Source organism: Labrus mixtus, chromosome 8 (assembly GCF_963584025.1).
Source record: "Labrus mixtus chromosome 8, fLabMix1.1, whole genome shotgun sequence".
Classification (NCBI taxonomy): Eukaryota; Metazoa; Chordata; class Actinopteri; order Labriformes; family Labridae; genus Labrus; species Labrus mixtus.
Genome location: NC_083619.1, coordinates 12,943,112 through 12,967,403, shown reverse-complemented (window position 1 = coordinate 12,967,403; position 24,292 = coordinate 12,943,112). Strand labels below are relative to the sequence as shown.

General features: G+C 40.2%; 1 protein-coding gene across 1 annotated transcript in view; it reads left to right on the top strand.

Moving 5' to 3' along the window:
• The first annotated feature begins 1,597 nt into the window (after nt 1–1,597).
• Nucleotides 1,598–24,292, top strand: part of dnah9l (dynein, axonemal, heavy polypeptide 9 like) — a 33,374-nt gene continuing 10,679 nt past the window's right edge. Inside the window, exons 1-61 of the mRNA XM_061044415.1 lie at nt 1,598–1,670; nt 1,931–2,142; nt 2,243–2,476; nt 2,619–2,786; nt 3,272–3,388; nt 3,909–4,046; nt 4,177–4,301; nt 4,726–4,921; nt 5,092–5,196; nt 5,433–5,624; nt 6,153–6,353; nt 6,470–6,805; nt 6,919–6,996; nt 7,076–7,131; nt 7,418–7,538; nt 7,635–7,804; nt 8,154–8,376; nt 8,468–8,584; nt 8,788–8,874; nt 9,000–9,158; nt 9,691–9,774; nt 9,865–10,023; nt 10,296–10,418; nt 10,737–10,859; nt 11,148–11,372; nt 11,486–11,704; nt 11,915–12,082; nt 12,335–12,460; nt 12,540–12,647; nt 12,745–12,876; nt 12,967–13,127; nt 13,270–13,426; nt 13,516–13,661; nt 13,795–13,911; nt 14,011–14,149; nt 14,696–14,788; nt 14,923–15,117; nt 15,388–15,465; nt 15,682–15,814; nt 16,175–16,302; nt 16,410–16,558; nt 16,644–16,794; nt 16,955–17,086; nt 17,206–17,379; nt 17,499–17,703; nt 18,874–19,039; nt 19,124–19,226; nt 19,591–19,728; nt 19,890–19,991; nt 20,275–20,436; nt 20,697–20,780; nt 21,212–21,321; nt 21,458–21,620; nt 21,769–21,892; nt 22,143–22,285; nt 22,423–22,584; nt 22,791–22,850; nt 22,942–23,115; nt 23,209–23,355; nt 23,673–23,786; nt 24,014–24,157. Of these exons, the coding sequence (XP_060900398.1) occupies nt 1,598–1,670; nt 1,931–2,142; nt 2,243–2,476; nt 2,619–2,786; nt 3,272–3,388; nt 3,909–4,046; nt 4,177–4,301; nt 4,726–4,921; nt 5,092–5,196; nt 5,433–5,624; nt 6,153–6,353; nt 6,470–6,805; nt 6,919–6,996; nt 7,076–7,131; nt 7,418–7,538; nt 7,635–7,804; nt 8,154–8,376; nt 8,468–8,584; nt 8,788–8,874; nt 9,000–9,158; nt 9,691–9,774; nt 9,865–10,023; nt 10,296–10,418; nt 10,737–10,859; nt 11,148–11,372; nt 11,486–11,704; nt 11,915–12,082; nt 12,335–12,460; nt 12,540–12,647; nt 12,745–12,876; nt 12,967–13,127; nt 13,270–13,426; nt 13,516–13,661; nt 13,795–13,911; nt 14,011–14,149; nt 14,696–14,788; nt 14,923–15,117; nt 15,388–15,465; nt 15,682–15,814; nt 16,175–16,302; nt 16,410–16,558; nt 16,644–16,794; nt 16,955–17,086; nt 17,206–17,379; nt 17,499–17,703; nt 18,874–19,039; nt 19,124–19,226; nt 19,591–19,728; nt 19,890–19,991; nt 20,275–20,436; nt 20,697–20,780; nt 21,212–21,321; nt 21,458–21,620; nt 21,769–21,892; nt 22,143–22,285; nt 22,423–22,584; nt 22,791–22,850; nt 22,942–23,115; nt 23,209–23,355; nt 23,673–23,786; nt 24,014–24,157 (8,829 nt within the window). The remainder of the gene's footprint in view (nt 1,671–1,930; nt 2,143–2,242; nt 2,477–2,618; nt 2,787–3,271; nt 3,389–3,908; nt 4,047–4,176; nt 4,302–4,725; nt 4,922–5,091; nt 5,197–5,432; nt 5,625–6,152; nt 6,354–6,469; nt 6,806–6,918; nt 6,997–7,075; nt 7,132–7,417; nt 7,539–7,634; nt 7,805–8,153; nt 8,377–8,467; nt 8,585–8,787; nt 8,875–8,999; nt 9,159–9,690; nt 9,775–9,864; nt 10,024–10,295; nt 10,419–10,736; nt 10,860–11,147; nt 11,373–11,485; nt 11,705–11,914; nt 12,083–12,334; nt 12,461–12,539; nt 12,648–12,744; nt 12,877–12,966; nt 13,128–13,269; nt 13,427–13,515; nt 13,662–13,794; nt 13,912–14,010; nt 14,150–14,695; nt 14,789–14,922; nt 15,118–15,387; nt 15,466–15,681; nt 15,815–16,174; nt 16,303–16,409; nt 16,559–16,643; nt 16,795–16,954; nt 17,087–17,205; nt 17,380–17,498; nt 17,704–18,873; nt 19,040–19,123; nt 19,227–19,590; nt 19,729–19,889; nt 19,992–20,274; nt 20,437–20,696; nt 20,781–21,211; nt 21,322–21,457; nt 21,621–21,768; nt 21,893–22,142; nt 22,286–22,422; nt 22,585–22,790; nt 22,851–22,941; nt 23,116–23,208; nt 23,356–23,672; nt 23,787–24,013; nt 24,158–24,292) is intronic.

Genomic DNA, 24,292 nt, shown 5'->3' with positions numbered 1-24,292 from the left:
ACATTCTCCGGAAATGACGTCTTGCGTATTTGTCCCGCGTGACGCAGTCGCGATATAAAATATGGAACAAATATAAATAAATATAAACAAACAAATAACAAATATAAACATCCGAATTTTAAGGTTTTATCATTTTAACTTGTACGCGTTAATCGGCCTTGATGATCAATAAAGTGTAAGGACAACAATACAAGCAAGGATTTAGTAAGCAAAAGAGGAAATATGTATCTGGGCCATCTCTGTTTACTTTAAACAGTCAGTCACAAAGTTTCAAATTAATAAACAAAGAGGGAACTAATTACACTTCTTACTGATACAGCAGATAAAATAAATTTAATGAAAGTAAGTTAATGCAGGACGCTTCAGAAAAATGGGGATATAACGCCACAGCAGTAAAGTATTTTCTATTTAACTGTGGTTTTTGACAGAGGCTTGCTAAACAGGTATGAATATCACCAATGCTTTTGAAAAGAGCATCTCTCACTAAAATTTTATAGAAACAACATGCTACTTTGTGTTAAAGCATAAGCTGGGCACATTTCATGGGCTATTGCATTTCTTAGAGAATAATGTTAGCATGTAATAGACTGTACAAACGTATGTCCTGTTTGTATGAAGTCATTAAAGGGTATGTTGTTAACGTTTTGCACAAATAAGACATGCATGGTTTATGGTTTGGTTTTGTCAAATCCGTTTACGAGATTTAATCCGATGTAATGAAATGTGATCTAGAATAACATGATTATACCAAATGAAGTTTGTGAACTTCACTTTAACCTTGTTAGGCCTTTATTGCCACTTCCCCTCATGCTGGTTTCCTCACTCTGTGTCTCCTTTAGCCCTGCTGGCTGGCCACTGGACCATGGCTTGTTATACTCTATAGAAACTCTGATAGTTCAATGGTCTGGGCAGATATGGAATGTCCTGAAAAAAGACTCTGGTACGGTGCTGCTCCGGGGAGATCACCCAGGCCCCAACGTGGAGCTCCAGTTTTGGACCACTCAGAGGGAAAACCTGCTGGGCATCCAGTCTCAAGTATGACAGTGGTTCTGTAGGAGTTGTCAGAGGCAAACTTTTTTCAACTGTTAAACTAAAGTTGTTGTTCCTAAAGTACCAGCAAAAGAGGTGTTTTTTTTAATTCTTGGACTTTGTTTCTTATCTTTTAAAAGCACATTTTATCCCACATGAAATGTCTACATTTGGAAATATCAATGGAGCTAAAATGTCAAAGCCTTTTTGTATTGCTCTTATTTTTTTGTTTCTGTTTGTCAGTTGTATTTATCAGCATAGTCAGTGGCGGTCTTGTACTTGACTATATTTTACTAAGGTGTTTTAATAGTCTCTCATCCTCATGGATATTTGTGTAAACATTGAAAACACCTAAAAACATAATATTGTCAGGTCTCAAACACCCCTTACCTTATTAGCCCACCTCTGAAAAATGTAAATCCATTTTCGACTGATTCATAAATCTAGAATTGATGTTGTATTGAAGTTAACTAGATGATGCAGGTGTACTTAAGCATGTTGTCAATGATTGCACATCATAAAATGAAGTCCTTGTTATCAGATACGGAGCTCCAAAGTAAAGAACGTCATGGAGATCCTGAGAAGAGTCAAGAGCAGTTACTACTCCTCCTTCAAGGATGTCTGCCTCCAAGTTGATGAGGGTAGGTCTGAACTACTCTCCGTTTGTCAGTGGTAATGAATGAATGTCCTCATTCTATCATCTAATCTCTCACAACCTTTTCAATTACTTTTACTCTACAATTACTTGTAGCTTTCCTTGCCTTTTTGCGTGCCATCATGCTAATTTTTTATTCGTAGGTAACTCAGTTATCACATTGTTCAGCTGCTGAATAATTTTGATTCTGTTAAATTAACTCCAATCAGGAACAATTCATCCATACATTTTTTGTGTTTATTACAGCGGTGCTGGAAGCTTCTGACATAGATCTGTACCTCCGACCTCTGAGGAGACTGATCAGCAGCTTAGAAGAGAAAAGCTTCCCACAGATGGACTCTGTGTTTCCACCTCTTTTCCACACACTCTGTCTCATCTGGAGCCGCTCCAAATACTATTGCTCTCCTAAACGCATGGTGGTCATAATGCAGGAATTCTGCAACCTGATCATTGAAAAGGTACAGTGATTCAACTCTATGTAAAAAAGGAGGACACAGAATAACAGAAATGAGTCTCTTAAACAACTGATCCGCTTCATTTGTGTGTGTCTGTATCAAGGCTATTGCCTACCTTATCCCTGAAGAACTGTTTAAGATGGAACTGGAGGAAGGGGTGGAGAGAGTCCAGATAACAATCTCAGTACTGCGCACCTTCAAGCAATTGTTCCATACTCACCGCCAGCAGATCCACAAGTACTACAGTCACAATCAGACCATCAAACTGTGGGATTTTCCTGCTACACTTGTGTTCGAGCACTCAGATCGCATAATTGAAAGACTGCATATGATTGAGGTGCATGAGATTAAAAAACTGCTCTTTGTTTCTTTTCTTCTTTTTTTTTTAAAGGGAGATTAGAAATGTGTTTGTTTGGTAAAAACTCTTCAAAAGCATGAAATAATTCGTTGTGGCTTTTCTCCCCTCATCTATACTGTAGGACATTTTTGCAACAGCACTGGACTTTCTGAAACTGGAGAAGGTTGAACTGGGTGGATCCAGAGGGAAAGTCCTCAGTGAGATGGTCTTCAGCATGAGTGAGGAGTTTCATGACCGCTGGCGGACCCTCAGAGAAAGCAAATATGACCCTCTCGACTACACTACCAATGTGAGGCCAAGTGGGATGACTGCAGTTATTACACTACTATTTAATTATTTGATACCCAACAGGCTGGTATTCACAGAGATTTACAAGTGGCATAGACATGCATGCCAGACGAATGAAAATAACAATTAGATGTCCTTTCTCAGCCCAGCACTATGGTTATTGAAAAAGCAGGGTTGTTGCTAAGCAACATAAATCATCTGTGTGAGTATTCATTATAAGTCAGTGCATCAGTATTTCATTCACTAGATTATTTACTGATATTTAATGACAGTTTTATGTGCAACTCTGTTAATAAAAACTGGAACTAAATCAGAAATATGTCAAATTTGACAAATACTCTTCAACTCAGCTAAGAGAACTGTAAGTATTGAATTAAAATGTAATATGATAAAATGTACCTCATTATACAAGTAAGCTTAAATCTTTTTTATCATGAAGGGACCTACGATAGCCATATGTTCTGTCTTATGCTATCTTGTTTGCAGGACTTTGTGCATTACTACTGGCGTTTCATGGATCAGAACAGAGACTTTGACCAGAGGCTGGGTACTGTCCTCAACCTGGCCTTCCAGCACTCCAAAAATCTGAAGTCAGCCTTTAAGGTTTGTCTGTTACACCTGTACCCTTTCAACAATCCTATAACTGGATTAGGTCATATATAGTTGGATCATGCAGGGACAAGATGGACAGTTGCACTTCGACATGTGTAAAATTTTAACATGTTTTGTCATAAGTGTATTTCAAATCATTGGTGGTTTAGACTAAAACCAACAAATCTCCAAAGTAAATTACAATTTTATTTTTGGACATCACTCTACCTGAACGGTGAAAGGTAGTAGCAATGTTTGTTGCTGCTTGTAAACAAAAAATTCAAACTGGATCCCACCTCCTGGGCTCATTGGAAACACATCCAAACCCTGCGCAGAAACATCCCGAGTCAACTAAAACATTAAAATACAGACAGAACTCTCTGCAGACACAGTCACCACCACACATTTATGGAGGCCCATAAGTGATGAATGAGCGGCATTACTTTTGTATTAGTCTAGATTTTATTTTCTAGGAAAAAAGCTACTTACTTGATCTTCATATGCATGTTCTTGTCCGTTAATGCCCTTTCAGTTATTAAGGATTTTCAGCACCCTGCTTGAGAGACCCAGAATCCACCAGCTTTTTTCTCCAAATTACAACGTGTTGTTGGCCATGTTCAGCCAAGAAGTAGACCACTGTCAATTAATACTTGACCAACACAGAGACGGGGTAAGAAAGGCTGAACGGAAAGAAGTATCACAGGGAATAAGTTATTGAATATTGGTGCAAGTGACACATATGGTATTCTAATTCATTCACAAAGCTAAACATGCGGAACAAAATGATTTTTGTTTTTCAGCTGCTGTCAGGCTGTACTGTCTTGGGGAAGAACATGCCGTCTGTAGCAGGCAACCTCAAATGGTCCCAGGAGCTTCGGACTCGCATCCTCATCAACAGGAGCAACCTCTGCCAACTTGCCCATATGTATGTACAACCCGTACTTAACACACACACACACACTGAGTTATCTAACGTAACAGCTATAATTCAGAAGATCTCATGTTGACTTGTGCATTAATGAGAAGACAATTCAAGTGTCATTTTGGTTTGGAATGTCTCAACCGGATAGTTTGATTGTGTTATTGTGTTGGAGCAGTGTCCAGTAAGTCCTGTGTTTTGCAAATTAAAATGTGTTTTGTCGATCAAGTCTGATGATTCTAAGAGAGTTATTAAACAGCATTTTTACCCTTGAAAAGCTTTATATTTGTTGCAGTCTTTTCCTAAAGGGCTCAGAGGATAATTGCAAAGTAACTGGCATCATTTGAGATAGTGTCCCATACTGCAGTTTATTTTTAAAGTATATCCCACTATAATCTTGTTATTTGTCTTTGCTCTCTCTTCCTCCCAGGCCTCTTGGTTGTGTCGAAGCAGACGATGTCCTGCAGAAGTGTGAGCGTGTTCTGGAGGTTCTGCATCAGCATGACGAGGAGATGTTCTCGGAGTGGACTGAGGGCCTGGAGGAGATCTGTCACACTCACCTTAAGGAACCGCTGCTTACACTGGACACTGACACAGGCCTGTTCCAGGTCAACTTCAGTCCTGCAGTATGTACAAAGAGGCTACTTTCACTAAGGGATACAGTCACCATATTTAACAGACCTTCTTTTATCTGTCTCTCAGCTATTAACATGTATAAATTAGAGTAAAAACAGCAAACCTCAACTTTGGATTCATCAAGTTTTTAACACTTTCTCCCCTTCCACTCCCTCTCCAGCTGACATCAGTGCTCAGAGAGGTGAAGTATCTGGGTATGCTGAAGAGCACAAACATTCCTGAAGCAGCCCTCCATCTCTACTCCAAACGGGACCAACTCTACATGGTGGGTAACAAAGCTCCTAGTGATGCACTGGATATGGTGTGAGGAGCATATTCATGAACTACAACATAGTTCTGCTGGGACATCACACTCTGTACTTGCTGTCAAACCTGTACAGTGCTGTGAAGAAGAATTTCCCCTTGGGGACATTACAGTTTAAGTCTAGTCTACATGGCTCTACATACAGTAGGATAAAAACATCCAGTGTTTAAGTATTAATGATGCATTGTTGCTTTTAGTATTCACAGACTATGGCTTTGGTGACCCAGTGGTACAACCAGCTCCACAGCACCATCCTTGCTGTAGAGCTGGGATTGGTGAAAGATGAGATGGATGGGACGAGACGACAGCTGGATCCAGCGCTCCGGGACCTGACCTGGGCTCAGGACGACTTATGGGACTACATTAAGAGCACAAGAGACCTGGTTAAGGTAATCATCTTGTGCGGACTTGTGAGAATCTCAGCATATTCAAATCATATAACTAAATAAACTGTCTCGACTGTTTTTGTGTTGGAATTGGTGTTCTCAATTGATTAAACAAATCTAATTAATTAGAGGGTTTGTAATTAATTTAAAACAATTAATCACATATATATATATCGATAATGTGAGAAGGATTGCACTACTGCTAGATTTACTGCTTAGCCTTGTTTCTAGTTGCTTATATGCAGCGTCCACATTTTAATTTTACACATCATTAAGAGTTCATTCATGAAGTTGCTTCCCTTTCATGAATCAGTTTTCACAGCATGCAAGACGCGTGTTGAGGAAGCTTCTTGTCAGTGACGTAATGAAACGACTGAAAAGAAAATGCTTCTGAGCGGCATCAGAAATGCGAGAGGATTAGATTTATATGAAAGGGAAAAGATTGCACATGAAATGTTTTTTTTTTATCAAAGTTTGGAAGTAACTGTGTGTGTGGCTGGTTGTAATAGATTCCCCTGTTTCTATCAACAGAGCATCTCTAGTCGTGTCCAGAAGAGTAAAGCTAATGTGGAGGCCATCCAGGACCTCATGGGGAAATTTAGCCACCGTGCCTTCATCACCAGAAAGAACCGAGGCTCTACTCTCCTCGTCTTCTCTGACATTGAAGAGAGTGTTTCCAAACAGCACTCTCTTATCTCCAGTACAGGGGAGCAAATACACAAATTGCTCCAGGTTTACTAACAATATTACTCTGAAAAATGTGCACAGCTCACTCACGTTCATTTCTTCTATGTTATTTTCTCCCTTCTTACCTCTCTCTAAAACATCAATGTCCCCCTTTGCTACAGGAGAACCAGTCTCTGCTGGGCGTTACAGACCTGTATAGCACTGAGTGGCAGGCCTACACCGACTATGTGGACCGCATGATCCTGGCAGGTTTCACCAGTGCAGTACGCTGCTCCCTGCAGTACCTCATGGACAACACAGATGTAGCTCAGCGCATAACACCGCTGTTTGAAGTCCAGCTGGTACTCAACGGCAATGAAATGACTTTTGAACCTCCACTGGACTTCAGCCAAGGGGGTAACTTCTATGATATTGTGGATAAGATGGTGGCAAACATCACCAACTTGGCATCCTTCATTCCCAGGGTGGCAAAGCATAAACAGCTGGACAACTATCAGGTGCTGTACAGAGTATGATATAGATTAATTACACTGTGCATCTGTTTAGAATCAAATATTTTCACAAAACTGGTGTCATAAACTAGCTACCTTTTTTCTTTTTCATCTGGTAGACCGACATAAATGAATTTGAGGATTTATCGGAAATGTGTCATGTAATCCGCTCACGTGCACGGGCATCTATCTCTAAGGTACTGTAAGTGTTTGTTGGCTAACAACACTAGGTGATCACTTATGAGGATTTAGGATGACCGTTGTTTTTTCTTTTAGGCCAGAGAATATCAGGGGTCATTTGCGAGCTACCGCTACCTCTGGACTGATGACAGGTCAGGAAATGATTTTGATGAATGAATATGTCTGATTTCTTGTTGACATATACAACCCTGTTTTCATTTGATTGAAATTAGCCCAAAGACAACATGTCAAATATTGAAACTGATAACTTTCATTGTTTTTATTCATAATAAGCCCATTTTGAATTAGAGCCCCGCAACATGTTGTAAGAACAAGTGATCCTGTTTATTTAATTTCATAACCAAATGATAAATAACTTTGTAATTGTAATAAACAAGGATAGCATAAAGCTAGTCTTCTTTTCCTCAACTTTCACAGGTCTGAATTTATGAGGCAGTTCCTGCTATATGGCCACGTTTTAAGCACAGAGGAAGCTGAGCTGTATGCTGACTATGAGCTGAAAAAGAACCCACCCACACTGGACAACTTTAAAGAACAGGTCTGCTTTTACATTTATACTTAGAACAGCCGCTACCCTTAATAATTTGACCAAAGTGTAATATGTATTTTCATATTGATATATTCACTATTGCAGATCAATCTGTTTGAGTCTCTGTATGTACGAGTGAGCAAGATGGATGACAAGAGGGTGTTCTGTGGCTGGCTGCAGCTCGACATCAGACCCTTTAAGCACACACTCATGAATGTGATCAAGAGGTGGAGCTGGATGTTTAAGGAGCACCTGCTAAACCACGTGAACCTGAGGTTAGTCTCACACACAAACACACATGAACAAGCACAGGCAAATATTAACGAAGCCATACTTGTTATCCACTTTGATATGACGAGCAACAAAAAAAATAAATAAATAACCTGAACGATACGTTTTTTTGACAATTCGATATCTTATCTTATTGTAATTCTATAGGTAAAGTAACTATACTTATTGTTGTCTTAGGTCTAAAAAGTAATTGAAATAATTCCTTAGTTTTATATGTTCAGCTTAGGGAGTGTTATAATGCTACTAGAGGTTCTTTTCATTTAATTTAATCAAATGTATCCATCCTCTGCATTTTAAAACATCTCATCGCTGTCCTTCATTTCTATCCCGCAGCGTGAGAGAATTGTCCTCGTTTCTCCAGGATACGGCTCACGGCCTGTCTGACAAAGTTACTGACGGTGACTACGCAGGCCTTGTGAACATCATGGGCCACCTCATGGCCATACGAGACAGACAGATCAGCAACGAACAGCACTTCAAACCTCTTAAGTCTACCGCTGAACTCCTCAAGACCTACGAACAGCAGCTGCCAGAGAGCGTCTACGACCAGCTAGAAGTGTGTACCGATGCACAAATACGAATAGTGCAGGCAGATATGAACATTTATCATTATCTTCTTCACTTTTTGACCACTTTGTGACACACAGGAGCTGCCCGAGAAGTGGAAGAGTCTGAAGAAAATTGCTTTCACAGTAAAACATGAAGTGGCTCCACTGCAATCAAATGAAGTTTCAGTTATACGCAGAAAATGTGTTCGCTTTGAGGTGAGGCTGTGTGTGAGCAGGGTTGGATGTCAGTGAGGGGACCCCATACAAAGAGCTCAATATGTGACTGATAAACCTTCTCTGTTTCGTTCCTGCATTATTTATGACTGACACCACAGTGTGTTCAGTTGACAACAGGCAGACATGCATTATAACTGTCGCTTCATGGTATCCTAAATGTGTTTGTTTATTTACATTTTTAGGTGAAGCAGCACGAGTTCAGAGAACATTTTCGCACTGAACCAATCTTTAAGATCAATGTGGAGGAGCCGTATAAGCTGACTGATAAGGTGTGCAGTGGGAGACAAAAGTACTTTCATTTGTTGAAGAGTGCTACCCTCCAGTATTTGATAAAATAGTATCTATAAAACAAAAATTTTAATTTTAAGCCACTTCAAAATGTTTCTGTCTCCAGACTAATCGAGCAGTAGCAGTGATGGAGGCAGAAATGAAAAAACTGCAGGACACAGCTGATCTGTTCGAGGTCAGCTTCCCGGAGTACAAGCAACTGCGCCAGTGTCGCTCTGACATCATACTGGTCAAAGCAGTCTGGGACATGGTCATCTTTGTGAAGGTATGCTCTGGAGGTGTAGAAATGAAACGCGAGGCGGACGATTCTGCATCGATGCAGTGACAGAACATAATAGATTATTGAGTACTGTTTACTATGTAAAGACATTTACGTTGACATTGATTTATTAGCACTTTCTAAATAATTAAAAGGTGGTTCATTCTTAAATGACTGCTTGTCTTCATTGATGTAGTAGCCATGTGTAGCAAAATAGAAAATTGAGGATGCAACCCATCGTGATGCATGGGGATACAGAATAGAATCGTTAATCAAACTATAAGACCATTGAAGATACATAACCCTTTTATTCTTTATGTAGCTGTGCAGAAAACAAACACGGGCATTTTCAATTATCAGCTATGTTTGAGCCTCCTTAATAAACCATTAGCTCTGGGCAGAAGGACCTGCATACATACTGCAGGCAACCATGTTACTATGTATTTTTCACCTAAAATTAAAGATTTATATAGTAGTAGAAAACAGTCATTAATTATAGAATCACAAATTAAAAGTTTATATTCTCTTCTTTTGCCAGACCAGTATTGAGGATTGGACCAAGACTCCTTGGAAAGAGATCAATGTTGAGCAGATGGACATGGAGCTCAGACGATTTGCCAAAGTATGACAAGCTTACATGTTCAAATACTATTTTTTTTTTCTTGACTTAATTTATCTCATTATGTATGACTGTCTTTGTTGCGTGTTAAAGGAGATGAAGATGCTGGATAAGGAGGTGAGGGTGTGGGATGTCTACACGGGCCTGGAGTCCACTGTGAAGAACCTGTTGACCTCTCTGAGAGCTGTCAACGAGCTGCAGAACTCTGCTGTCAGAGAGAGACACTGGCAACAGCTTATGAACACCACCCGGGTATGAGATTATCTCAGCCTCTACTTCACATTGTCTCATTCTGTCTGGGTTAATAATGTTTCATCAGTCATCATGTTCTGCACTGTATTTGATTTGAGCCTCTATATTAAGTTTAGTTCTTTAATCCTGTCTTCATGTGCTCTGCCTTCACGCAACAATCCTGCCAGCTCATGTCCAGGCCTGAAATGACCAGCACAGTTCACTGAACCCAATCATCCTGATCTGAAATCTGATCAGACTCATGGTTCTGGTTTATTCCTTTTGGTCCTCAGGTCAGGTTTGTGATGGGAGAAGGCACCACCCTGGGGGACCTGCTGGAATTACAGCTTCACCGTGTCGAGGAGGAGGTCAAAAACATTGTGGACAAAGCTGTGAAAGAAATGGCCATAGAGAAAGTGAGAATCATAGACCTGCCAGTAATAGTTTATCTCATGGTTATCTGCACCTAAGGATTATAAACATATGATGTTTTGAAATGAGAAAAGTATCTTTTTTGAGTAGAAAATATCCCCACCTTTTTCCCTGACAATTTCTTTATTCTGTCATTTGAACTTCTTTAAAAAAATACATTAGCAATAATATACGATAATTAAACTGCAGAAATAACATACATACTATTCTTAGTTAAATCATTTGAAGTTTTTTAGTCATCCTGCTGCTCAATCTTTATATTTTTCCTCCTCCTCAATTCAATATTTGCTCCACTGTCACAGGTTTTGGCAGAAATAACCCAGACATGGAGTGTAATGTCTTTGTCATATGAGACTCACACAAGTACAGGGACCCCGCTCCTCAAAGCAGATGAGAACCTGATAGAAACACTTGAGGACAACCAAGTAAGAGTGACAAATGCACTGATAGTTCTATAAAGACGAGATATCTGGTTTCTATGTGTCATTTTTGGAAGTGCAATGATGGTGTATAACATCAGGATTGAGTTTAGATTTTCATTTATTTAGTCTGCCTATGTTTAGTGCTGGCATCAAAAAAGTAATTGCCCAAAAATATTGCACAGGAACATAAAAGGTATTAAATATATCAGTCAACCTGAATTAAAAAGGTTTCTAAAATATCATCTGTCAATCATGCTAAGCTCTTTCTTTAATTTATCCATCCTCCCTCAGCTTCAGCTGCAGAACATCCTCATGAGTAAGTACGTCGAGTATTTCCAGGCGGAGGTGAGCGGCTGGCAGAGGAAGCTGATGGTGGCTGATCTGGTCATCTCCTCCTGGATGTCTGTACAGAGGACCTGGGCTCACCTCAACAGCATCTTCACAAACAGTCAGGACATCCGCTGCCAGCTGGCCAACGATGCTGAGCGCTTCCAGGGAATACACACTGACTTCCAGGTAATATACAATACACAAGAGCACAAGCCTGCATACAGTTCATCCATCTCACCCTGTATTTATGTTGTGTTTACTAATATTTTCATAATATGTTTTTTTCTTCTCTCACCCAGAGCTTGATGACTCAGGTGGTGCAGAACAATAATGTGGTAGAGGTGACCAACCAGCCTGGTTTCCTGGAGAACCTGGAGACCTTGCAGAAGAGGCTGTCTGTGTGCGAGAAGGCTTTGGCAGAATACCTGGAGACGAAGAGACTCACATTCCCCAGATTCTACTTTGTCTCTGCGTCAGACCTGCTGGAGATTGTCTCCAAGGGAACACAGCCCAAACAGGTGACGGATAAAAAAAAAAATGTAATTACATTTTCCTAGAGGGAATATATGAAAAAGGTATTGTTTCAATATTGTCTTCAAAACCTGTCTTAGTGTTACAGAGCAGAACAATTACATTAAAAATAAGGATGAGAGACATCACATTGATTCTTTTCAATACAACCTTTAAAATAGAAATTGAACACACATCTGTTAACCTGTGATTCCCAGGTGACCAGACACCTGCTGAAGCTGTTTGACAACATAGCAGATCTTCGCTTCAGGGACTCGGACAGAGATGGAGGAGGGGAGGAGGATGGGGAGACGATCGCTATAGGGATGTACAGCAGAGAGGGGGAATATGTTCCATTCTCTGAGCCATGCGTCTGTGAAGGACAGGTGATATGAAAACCCAATTTGGATTTCTGTGTTAGCAAATATAAGTTAAATGAGACTTGAAAGCTGTATTCTTTAATTGCATAATTTTTCAAATTACATTCTCAGATTTTTTTAAAGCCTACCAGATGTATATACTTGTTTGTGTATACAACTGCCACATGTTATCATCTAAATAAGTCCCAAATATTATATATTATAAGATTATTTTCTTTAAATTAATTGACTCTTTTAATTTTGACTCTTTTTTTTCAGGCAGAGTGTTGGTTGAGTGCTTTGGAGAGCACCATGCGCTGCACAGTTCAAAAAGAGATCCAGGAGGCAGTAGCTGCTTATGAGGACAAACCGAGAGACCAGTGGCTGTTTGACTATCCTGCACAGGTCTGAAGGTGCACAGTCTGTAAATGTACTGCTTAAATTTAATAAGTACACACATAATCTGCTTTCTTTTCATTCATAGGTTGGGCTGACTGGTAGTCAGGTGTGGTGGGCCACAGATGTGGGCATTGCTTTTGAGAGAGTGGAGGAGGGATTTGAGACAGCCCTCAAAGACTACAACAAAAAGCAGGTAGTGCTTCTATACCAGGAAAAGATTAGGGTTTGGATGTGGATGAACACTCTGCTAGATTTCTTCACTTATCTTTTGCTATATTCTTCTTCTCTAGATCACACAGCTGAATTCACTCATCCACATGCTGCTTGGAGATTTAACTCCTGGAGACAGACAGAAAATTATGACCATCTGCACCATCGATGTCCATGCTCGGGATGTGGTCGCTAATCTCATAAGTCAGAAGGTAATGCTGAGGTGATACATACGTTCGTCTAATGAGGCATTTAACAAGCCAGAAGAGCCTCCTGTTGATGTCACTGTATGCGTCTCTTAGGTGACAACAGGCCAGGCGTTTGCGTGGCTGTCCCAGCTACGCCATCGCTGGGACGACGAAACCAGCCACTGCTATGTCAACATCTGTGACGCCCAGTTCCAGTTCAGCTATGAATACCTGGGCAACACTAACAGACTGGTCATCACGCCACTCACAGACAGGTACACATTCATGTAGCGCAATATGCTACACAGTTCATACTATTGTTTTTGACTTTTTTTGTTTTTTTAGAAGAGAGATTGTTTTGTGATGTATAAGTAAACATGTACAATATCTCATACATATCAATTCTTCTTGAGTTAGGTGCTACATCACCCTGACCCAGTCTCTCCATCTGACTATGAGTGGAGCCCCCTCGGGTCCAGCTGGCACGGGTAAAACAGAGACCACCAAAGACCTTGGCCGCTCCCTGGGCATCATGGTGTATGTGTTCAACTGCTCAGAACAGATGGACTACAAGGTAGAACGGAGGACACATATGTCCCATCAAGAGCATCGATAATCTTATTTATATTCACTCTACCATTCAATTGCTCTCTGTGTCTACAGTCTATAGGAAACATCTATAAGGGTCTGGCTCAGACTGGGGTGTGGGGCTGCTTCGACGAGTTCAACAGGATCTCAGTGGAAGTGCTGTCTGTTGTAGCTGTACAGGTCAAGACTATTCAGGATGCTGTGCGCAACAAGAAGCAAAGGTTCATGTTGAAATAATAAATAATAATGACACACACAATAAACTACCCATATTATCTATTAATTAGTCTGCTAATATGGTCTGACATTTTTCTATGGACTTATTTTTAGTTTTCTGTAATTGTGTGCATGTAGGTTCCATTTCCTGGGAGAGGAGATCGAGCTGAAGCAAACAGTTGGGATCTTCATCACTCTGAACCCAGGCTATGCTGGCAGGGCCGAGCTCCCAGAGAACCTCAAAGCTCTATTCAGGTTCGATAAAGACAAGGAAAGCGAGAGGAGACTCTTAAGTGCAAGCTTTTAAAAATATGAAGGGTGATTCATAAATATCTTGGTGTCTTAACTCTTCAGGCCCTGTGCCATGGTGATTCCAGACTTTGAGCTAATCTGTGAGATCATGTTGGTGGCAGAAGGTTTCATAGATGCTCGTCTGCTGGCGCGCAAGTTCATTAGCCTCTACACTCTTTGTAAGGAGCTGCTGTCCAAACAGGTAAATGAATCAACAGGACTGTTACTACTCCTTGTGTTGTCTATGGTTGAACATGTAATGTAAGAAAGCTTAATATAAATGTAAAATTAATGAAGGCAAGATCTGTCTGCAAACCTCCTAACAGTCATATAAATACTGTGTTTTTAACAATGCAACACCCATAGTTATAAACACTTGCATTCGCAAATGCAAATGCAAAATATTGCATGTTGGTCCAGTACTTTGACAGGTGACTTACTCAATCATCACATGCTGGCCTTATGGCTGATTTATGAAAAAGAAACGAGTCACCTCTCCCCTTTCATTTCAGGATTACATTGGTTGCACATAGTTAACAACAAAAAAACCTTATAAAAAAAACAAAAAACATGCAGAATACATCCTTCTTGCAGTAACATGTTTCCTTCATTACTGAACATTGTGATTGAACTATTAACATACTGTTTAGCTGCTATTTCACTGTTCTCTTCTGTATTGACAGAACTATGAAAAATGTGTCATATTCTTTGTTTATGTCTCTGTTTGTAAATCCCTTTTATCTGTCAGGATCATTATGATTGGGGGTTAAGGGCTATTAAATCAGTCCTTGTTGTGGCTGGATCCCTGAAGAGAGAGGAACGGAGCAGACCTGAGGAACAGGTACGCATCAATCATGTCATTGGCAGATACGGTTTTAATAAATATGTGGAAAATATGTTCAATCTGTTGTTTCCACAAGCCTGACTTTATTACTGCATGAGCATTACAACTTCCCACTGTAATTTCCTGCCCAGGTGCTGATGCGGGCCCTGAGGGACTTCAATCTGCCAAAGATAGTCACGAGTGACGTGCCAATATTCCTCGGGCTGATCAGTGACCTGTTTCCTCAGCTGGATGTGCCCAGGAAGAGAGACCCTGAGCTGGAAAGCGCTGTTCGACAGTCAGTCAGTGAACTGCGGCTGCAGCCTGAGGAGAACTTCATTCTAAAGGTTCCTCGTGTAACAATATTTTTTAAATGAAAGTGCTCTTCCTTTTTTTTTCCAAACAAGATAAAATGGGTTTAAAGGTTTTTTTTATACTTGAAGATAATAATTCTTAATTGCTGTGGTTTGAAAGGGGTATGCAGAGTATGTTCTCTCCTTAGGAAAATGAAAGAATACATGAATGTACTAGTTCTGTGATCTCTTAGAAATATGTGACATTGTAAGAGAATATAAGAATTAGAAACAGAGTGTAATGAAGGTACCGTGTGTCTACAGGTGACGCAGCTGGAGGAGCTGCTGGCTGTCAGGCACTCTGTGTTTGTAGTAGGTGGACCAGGAACTGGAAAGAGTCAGGTTAAAATCCACTACTTTAATCCTATGATGTACCCCATAAAAATAACAGAAACACATATTTTTAAAATCTTTTGCAAATCTATTGTTGTTTGTCTTTGACATGAATCTTAAGCTTTCCAATAAAACAAACAATCCTGGGTTGACACTTTAATAATGGATTTTTATTAAATGTGTAGGTGCACAAAGTGTCATATATTTGTATTGTTTAATCATCAGATCTTGAAGACTCTCCACAGAACCTATGCCAACATGAAGATGAAGCCTGTATGGAATGATATCAACCCTAAAGCTGTTACAACAGATGAACTGTTTGGATACCTGCACCCTGCGACCAGAGAGTGGAAAGACGGTGAGGGGATGGAGAATTGTACGAGAAATTGAATAAGCTTTAAATGAGAGTCAAGGGAACAAGCATTTTTTACTGATTTCCACTCACTGTCAAACTGAATTATTTTGGTTTCAAGATAACGACAAATTCCAGAGCCTCTTCTCCGAATTAATTCTAATTTGTCAAAGTACTTTTTTTAGCTAGGAATAAGCTCTTGACTTAAGGAGTTTTGACGTTAAAATAAAACTGATTTTGGTTCCATTTAATGAGTTTCTAAAATGAGAACATTAGGCAGCAGTAAGTGGAAAGTTTTCAGGGATGGACAGGACTATCGATATAAAAAAATATTATCAACCAGTCTCTGTTTTACACTTTACTTAGGACTCTTCTCCTCTACCATGAGAGAGCTGACTTCAGTTGGCCATGATGGACCCAAATGGATTGTTCTAGATGGGGATATTGACCCTATGTGGATTGAGTCACTCAACACAGTTATGGATGACAATAAGGTCAGAGGAAATCTCTGTTCTCTTATTATTGTTCTGTGTTTCCATTTTTTCGATTCTGGAATTCATTTGATACAACTCGATGCAATTTTTCCTTTTTCCCTGTGCAGGTTCTGACTCTTGCCAGTAATGAGAGGATCAGCTTGTCCTCCTCCATGCGTCTGCTCTTTGAAATCTCTCACCTGAAGGCTGCAACTCCAGCTACAGTATCCAGAGCAGGCATACTCTATGTCAACCCTCAGGACCTTGGCTGGAGCTCGTATGACACGCACAGTTGAACATATAACATTAAAGAATTCATATTGTATTTAAGTAAGAACTTTTGTCTTGACTGTATTTTCCAGGTATGTGACGAGCTGGATAGACACTCGACAGGCCCAATCGGAGCGAGCCAACCTCACCATTCTGTTTGATAAGTATGTGCCCTACTGCCTGGAACAAGTCCGCTGCAACCTGAAGACCATCACCCCCATACCAGAAAACAGTATGGTGCAGGTGAGAACACACAGCAATGAGTGACAAACCTTTACATACTCTCTTTAAAGTGTTTTTAACCAGATTGTGAAAATCTCTGATGTGCAAATTGTCAAACAGTAGAATAGGTTAATATGTACTGTCCAATCACATGTTACATTTATGTCATTTGGCCAATCAGACACTGTGTTCCTTGTTGGACTGCCTGCTGACTGAGGAAAACACTCCCCCTGACTCTCCCAGAGAACTTTATGAGATCTACTTTGTCTTCGCCTGTGTTTGGGCGTTCGGAGGAGCTCTCTTTCAGGATCATGTGTGTGGTGGCTCAACGTTTGCTCAATGAGCTATCTTCTTGTTTTCAGTGTTTCACATTGTAGATACTCACACAAGGCAGATTATAAGTTCACATAATTACATTTCTGTTTTTCGCAGCTAAATGATTACCGTGCTGAATTCAGCCGCTGGTGGTCGAAGGAGATGAGAGCGGTGAAGTTTCCTTCCCAGGGCACTGTCTTTGATTATTTCATTGACTCTGAAACAAAAAAGTTTACTCCCTGGAGCGAGAAAATGGTGCCATTTGAGCTGGAGCCTGATGTGCCATTACAAGTGTGTACAATTGATATGTGCGTGCTGAGAACAGACTAGCTGCAGTATATGTTAACGGTCATTATTGACTACATTTTGGACATGCCCCTTTCAGTCTGGTCATGTCATGTGTGTTTCAGACTGTGTTGGTTCACACTCCAGAAACCATTTGTCTGACCTACTTTATCGACCTGCTGCTCCAGAGAGGCAAGCCAATCATGTTAGTGGGCAACGCGGGAGTGGGCAAGACCATCCTGGTGTCAGATAAAGTAGCTAAGCTGAAGGAGGACTACATGGTGGCTAAAGTCCCTTTCAACTACTACACCACATCAGCCATGCTGCAGCGTAAGAACCACAGGAATTGTAAATGCTTAACTTCAATAAAAATCAATTCAACTCACTTTCCTTGTAAAGTGAGGGGTTTTCAGGTTAAAGAAGCAATGGTTGACAGTTGTTTTGGATTGGATTGGAAAATCTTTGTTGTCCTTGAGGGGCAATTTGGTTTGCAACACAGGTCCATACAGACAGTATACATCATAAAAACGGCACAAAGACATAAATACATACGTATAAAACATAACTACCATGGATATCATCATGATGGACATGAGTGAGATAAGAGACACAAAGACAAACAGTCCATAGTATAAATTTACTGGCAACAGTGCCTACAGCTTATTTAGATCCCAACTTCTGATTGGACCTCACATATCTGTTTGATTTGGCCCTCCTAACACGAGAAGTGAACCTCCTCCCTGTTGGCAGAAGTCTAAAGTCTGCATGCAGAGGATGCTGAGGATCTTCCAGGGTGGACTTTAACTGTATTTCTCAGTCGTTGTTTTTGTTAACCATGCTGAGGTTACAAAACCAACACATCAGATTCTGAAAGTTATAGGACAGTGTCAACATTATTCATAACCAATAGGAAAAATAAATCCAAATTGGGATGAAATGTAAAATCTTGTATCAAGATAAAATGTTCACGATTGCAAAACTTCCCATTTTTTAATCTTGGCTAATAAGATGAACATTTTGTGTAAATCTACATATAAATATTTACCAAGTTGATTTAACTTCATCTCCTGGTACACATATACAGTATGTTAATTATGTCTGAAAATACTGGTGTGTTTAATGTGAGAGACTGTTCCCCTTTCTTCAGATGCCCTTGCTTTGTCAAATCTCTTCATATATTGCTGAATACATTGTGTGAATAGAGAAATAAGTACAAATAAGATGACTGTCAGACAGACATCAAATTATATTACCAAGTTTTATTTTTCCTCTAATATTGCTTAAATACATTGAATTTATATGACAGCGCTTTTACTTTGACACTCATTCATGTGATTTTTGTAATTCCCACATCTTCTCTTGGAATACATTTTGTAACTGATAGCTGACAGCCATTCTTAAGTTATTTATACATGGATTGAATTAAAAGTCATTTGCTGTGGGCACATTTTTTCCTGTCATTTACAATAGCTGTCTTAATATGCAATGTGCGGCCCTCAGGTGTCCTGGAGAAACCCCTGGAGAAGAAAGCTGGTCGTAAATTTGCTCCTCCTACAGCTAAGAGACTCATTTACTTCATAGATGACCTCAACATGCCTGAGGTAGACGTTTATGGGACCGTCCAGCCGCACACACTCATACGACAGCACCTCGACTACAACCATTGGTAAGAGTGAGACGCTATAAACACACTTGTTCAATGTTGCATACATGCATGATACAGCTACACAACACCTGTATGTATTTGTAGGTATGACAGACAACGACTGGTGCTGAAGGAAATACACAACTGCCAATACATCACCTGTATGAACCCAACAGCTGGGAGCTTCTCTATCAACCCCAGACTGCAGGTATTGACTTAAGTGAACACACACACACACACACACACACACACACACACACACACACACACATATATAACTAGTATAACCATTCCTCTTGATTCTTCAATTAATTAGTTAATTAATGTTTTAGCATTTTTACAAAATAATTATCAAGGTCTAAATTAACACAAAAATGATTGAATCAGCTGTTAAAACATGAATATTAGAAGCGATTGCTTTTTTGAAGTGAGACTTTCAGAAGAAGATAAAACCAAATAGGATGTTCAAACAATGTATTAGTAGTAACATTTAGAGAGCATTTTTTTGCCAGCACTAATTCCACAGATACTTAATACAAATGTATTCTCACATCCTTCTTCACTTTTTTCAGAGGCATTTCTCAGTGTTTTCAGTACACTTCCCTAGTGCAGATGCACTGGCCACCATCTTTTCCAGCATCCTGTCAGCCCACTTCCTTCAGGGAGGATTCAGCTACGGGGTTTCCCGCTCAGTAGGAACTCTGATACAGGTACACCCACAGTATTAAAGCAGCTTTTTTTTATACGGTTTGTTCTAAACAATATTAGTCTTTTTATTTGGTAGCCGGTCTAACATTAATATTGCCCACCTGTTTGATCCAGTCTCCATGAAACAATTTCAGCTATTCATCTTTTTGTTCTGCTTATCCAGGCAGCTATCTGTTTGCACAAAAAAATCAGTCAGAACTTCCTCCCTACGGCGATACGCTTCCACTACATCTTCAACTTGCGAGACCTCTCTAACATTTTCCAGGTAACGGACACACATTCATGTTGTATGATGAAAGATGTTTCCTTAAATGAAATTCACAGGTATGGGTCCATCATACAAAATTTCCAGAGGGATAAAAAAATAATTCTTCAATGACACTGATTGCAGCTCTGCAGCCTTGCATTGCATTTCTATGCAGTCTAAACAAAGCTAATCTATCAACTCACCCACCCACCTATGGACATGTAGCCAAAGAAAAGTATTTCCATACAAAGGCTGTGCAACTAAGTCATGGTGTTGTTATTCTGCATATTTTGGTGTGTAGGGTATTTTGTTCACCCTGCCAGAGAGTATCCGATACCCCGTGGACCTGGTCCACCTGTGGCTGCATGAGAGCTCCAGGGTTTACTCGGACAAACTGATGGAGGAAAAAGACGTGGAGCTCTTCAACAAAATCCTTCTGGATACTGGAAAGAGATATTTTGAGGTGAGAAAGAACAGATATAAGGTAATATGTTTGTCTTTAAAACCTTAGTAATGTGACTGTTTTCCGCCACACATCCTACTTCAACCAGCACAGCATCCCCTTGTGGCAAATGGGGGGCAATTTTTGCAGGCTATTAATCATACTGTATTACTGAAATAAGTTATAACTGGCCTATTTCTAGCCATAACCTTTCATCTTAACTGTGGCATGTTTAGTATTTTCCAGCTTTTCATATCTGTGTTTCTGCCAATTTCCTTCAGGGAATAGACGAGTCCATCTTCATCCACCAGCCTTTGGTGTACTGTCACTTTGCCCAGGGAGTTGGAGAGCCTCGCTATCACCAGGTTTGAGTCATTTGTATACACACATTATGGTCAGAGCTATTCTGATCTGAGCTCAGTGTTGCTCCTTTCAAGAATCCATTTATTCTTTATTAAATTTGATAATAAAAAATAATGAATTTAATTGTTTTTGACTTAAACCAATTTATTATGTGGATTATCTGTATATCCTATATTCAAAGACCTTATGGCACAAACTCAGCTGTCATGTCTAATCTGTCAGCAAATAAATGAGGATGGATGAACTGTCATTAGTTCGACTAATGACTTTTTAGTTGTATATGAGGTTTGAAGTGAAAGTTAATGGCCTCAGGCTTTGATCAGAACTTAATTCTATTACATATCTGGTTGGTTACCCCGTTGTTATTGAACAATAATGGTCATAATCATACTGTGAAAGAGACTAAAAGTTTATTATATTTCCGTCTTGTCAGGCGTCAGACTGGGAGAAACTCCAGAAGACGCTGGCAGATGCTCTGGAGCATTATAATGAGCTGCATGCTGTCATGGACCTGGTCTTGTTTGAAGAAGCTATCCAGCATGTGTAAGAAACACAAACAGAGACACATGCAGTGTAACGTCAACCATCTGCTAACATGCACAAGCAGAGATTTACACAGATGAGCACATATGTAGCCTCGGACCAAACGCACATTGTTCATTCTGGTATTCGGTTTCAGGTGTCGTATCAGTCGTATCCTAGAGGCCCCCTATGGTAATGCCTTGCTGGTGGGAGTGGGTGGCAGCGGGAAGCAGAGTCTGTGCCGGCTGGCTGCCTTCCTCAGCATGCTGGAAGTTTTCCAGATCACTCTGCGTAAAGGCTATGGCATCAATGACCTCAAGGTAAAAATGCTTTAACAGCAAATGCAGAACAGATAAAAAAAATGTCATGACACCGTTTGATGCAGATTCCTACCAGATGAAGCAGAATTACCTCGCCATATTTACTGTATGTATTCTTTGACCCTTTTCTGCATCTCCTCATATCCAGAGTGATATAGCAGCGCTGTATATCAAGGTTGGGGTGAAGAACATTGGAACGGTGTTTCTTCATACAGACGCTCAGATTCCTGATGAACGATTTCTGGTGCTCATCAATGACATGTTGGCTTCAGGTTTGGCTACGCAGACAAAGCATGAGTGTCTTTTCTTTTGATGAGTGGAGATGTCTGTTTTAAAAGCTACAGTTATCAAATGTACAATATAAGCATATTTTCTTCCAGGGAATACCAAAGATCTTTGTGCATGAATTAATGGTCAAAGGCTTTTAGTGCATTCCGAAAAACAGCCTCCAGAGTGAATATTTCTATATGAAATCCGAGGTGTGGTTTTTGAGCACATCTTCTTTTTTTAAAAATCAATCAGGGGATATTCCGGACCTGTTTAGTGATGAAGAAGTGGATATGATTGTGACATCTATCCGGATGGAGCTGAGAGGTTTAGGACTCATAGATAGCAGAGACAACTGCTGGAGCTTCTTTATTGAGAGGATAAGACGACAGCTCAAGGTCTGAACCATTTAGAATGGAATTTTAAGCCATGTATGATACCATTTTATAGCAAAGCATAATACCTACATTATCAAAACCCTTCTCTATACCACTGATTTCAAAATATGTCTGCCACCTCCCTATTTGTCCTCCAGGTCGTCCTGTGTTTCTCTCCAGTCGGATTCACATTGAGGACACGAGCTAGGAAATTTCCGGCGCTGGTGAATTGTACGGCCATAGACTGGTTCCACCCCTGGCCTCAGCTCGCCCTGAAGTCTGTCAGCTGTACTTTCATAGAGAAGATACCTGGACTGGAGGTGACAGCATGTTCAAATACCATTTATATTCACTTTATCACATATTAACTATGCACTCTGTGAGTTTAAAATATAGAAACTGCATATGAAAGTAGTATGCCAATGATACCATCAGAATGAAAAAACAAACATTCATAGTTGCATTGCAGAAATAAAATTCCAACTAAAGAATTCTCTAAATCCCTGTTCATGTTTACCCTATGCAGCCAAAAGTGCGAGCATCCATCAGTGAGTTCATCTCATACGCCCACACCAGTGTCAATGAGGTGAGTTATCAAAGAGCACCGTTATAAAAAAAAAAACTTGATACCCTCTCTGACATCCCATCTCGTGTTTCTGTTCATAATCACTGTGCAGGTGAGTGTCAAGTATCAACAGAATGAGAAACACTTTAACTACACCACACCGAAGAGTTTCCTGGAGTTCATGAAGCTGTATGGCAACCTGCTGGGGAAAAAACGCACAGAGCTGACTCAGAAGATGGAACGGTTAGAGAACGGCCTGCTGAAACTTAAGTCAACCGCCTCGCAGGTCAGACAAGAAACACTAAATGCTTAGGAACGTTAACAATGTATCTTGTGTGACTGATTATGTAGCTCAGCTAGTTACTTCTGTCTTACTCAGGTAGAAGATTTGAAAGCTAAGCTAGCTGTGCAGGAGGTGGAGTTGTGGCAGAGGAACACAGACATAGAGGCTCTCTTAGCAAAAATTGGACAACAGACGGACAAGCTTAACCAAGAGAGAGCTGTGGCAGATGCAGAGGAGCAAAAGGTAAGACTGCTGCATAAGAGGACCTGCACAAGCACACAATGTGTTTATGATGGAGTGATGGCACGAGAAAGACTCGCAAGTAGTCTGAGGAAGAGCATGTTGGTTCGAAACGTCACATAATGAATCCTTCAAACGGGATCTTCTTGCTGTGCGGGTCTTGTTTTTGCTTTCCTTGTCTATTTGTGTTTTTTGGATCCAGCACCCACTGAGGGATGTGCGTGTCTTTTTTGATTTTTTCAACGAGAAAGACTTGCAGCATCTATTCAACGCACTAAATAGAATGCATACATTGTTTTTGTTCTTGTTTGTTTCTTCAGGTGGCAGCAATCCAAGCTGAAGTGACCAAACAGCAGCGGGAAACAGAGGAAGACCTTGCCAAGGCTGAACCTGCTCTGCAGGCAGCAAATACAGCCCTCAACACACTCAACAGAGTAAAAACATAGTACACATAAATAGAGACATAAATCCCATTAACATCATTAAATGTAATTTTTCAATTTGTTTTATATGTGCTAGCACTGCAAATATTCAACACAACTGTCTTACAAGATTTGCTTCATCCCAGCCCCCCAAATAAATATGCTGTGTGTGTGTGTGTGTGTGTGTGTGTGTGTGTGTGTGTGTGTGTGTTTGTATCTGTGTGTGTGTGTTCATCCAGTTAAACCTGACAGAACTCAGGACGTTCCCCAACCCTACAGCTATCGTCACCAACGTCTCAGCAGCTGTTCTGGTGCTACTGTCTCCCCAAGGAAGAATCCCCAAAGATCGCAGCTGGAAGGCTTCCAAGATGGTTATGAGCAAGGTGCTAAATTACAATGACGTGTTGTACTGTTCCGTGGATTAATAGCTGTCGACCACAAAGCCAGAAAGTCCATTACCCATAAATCCCCTTATGTGGAGAAATAACAATTTGTCACACTCACAATGACATATTGAC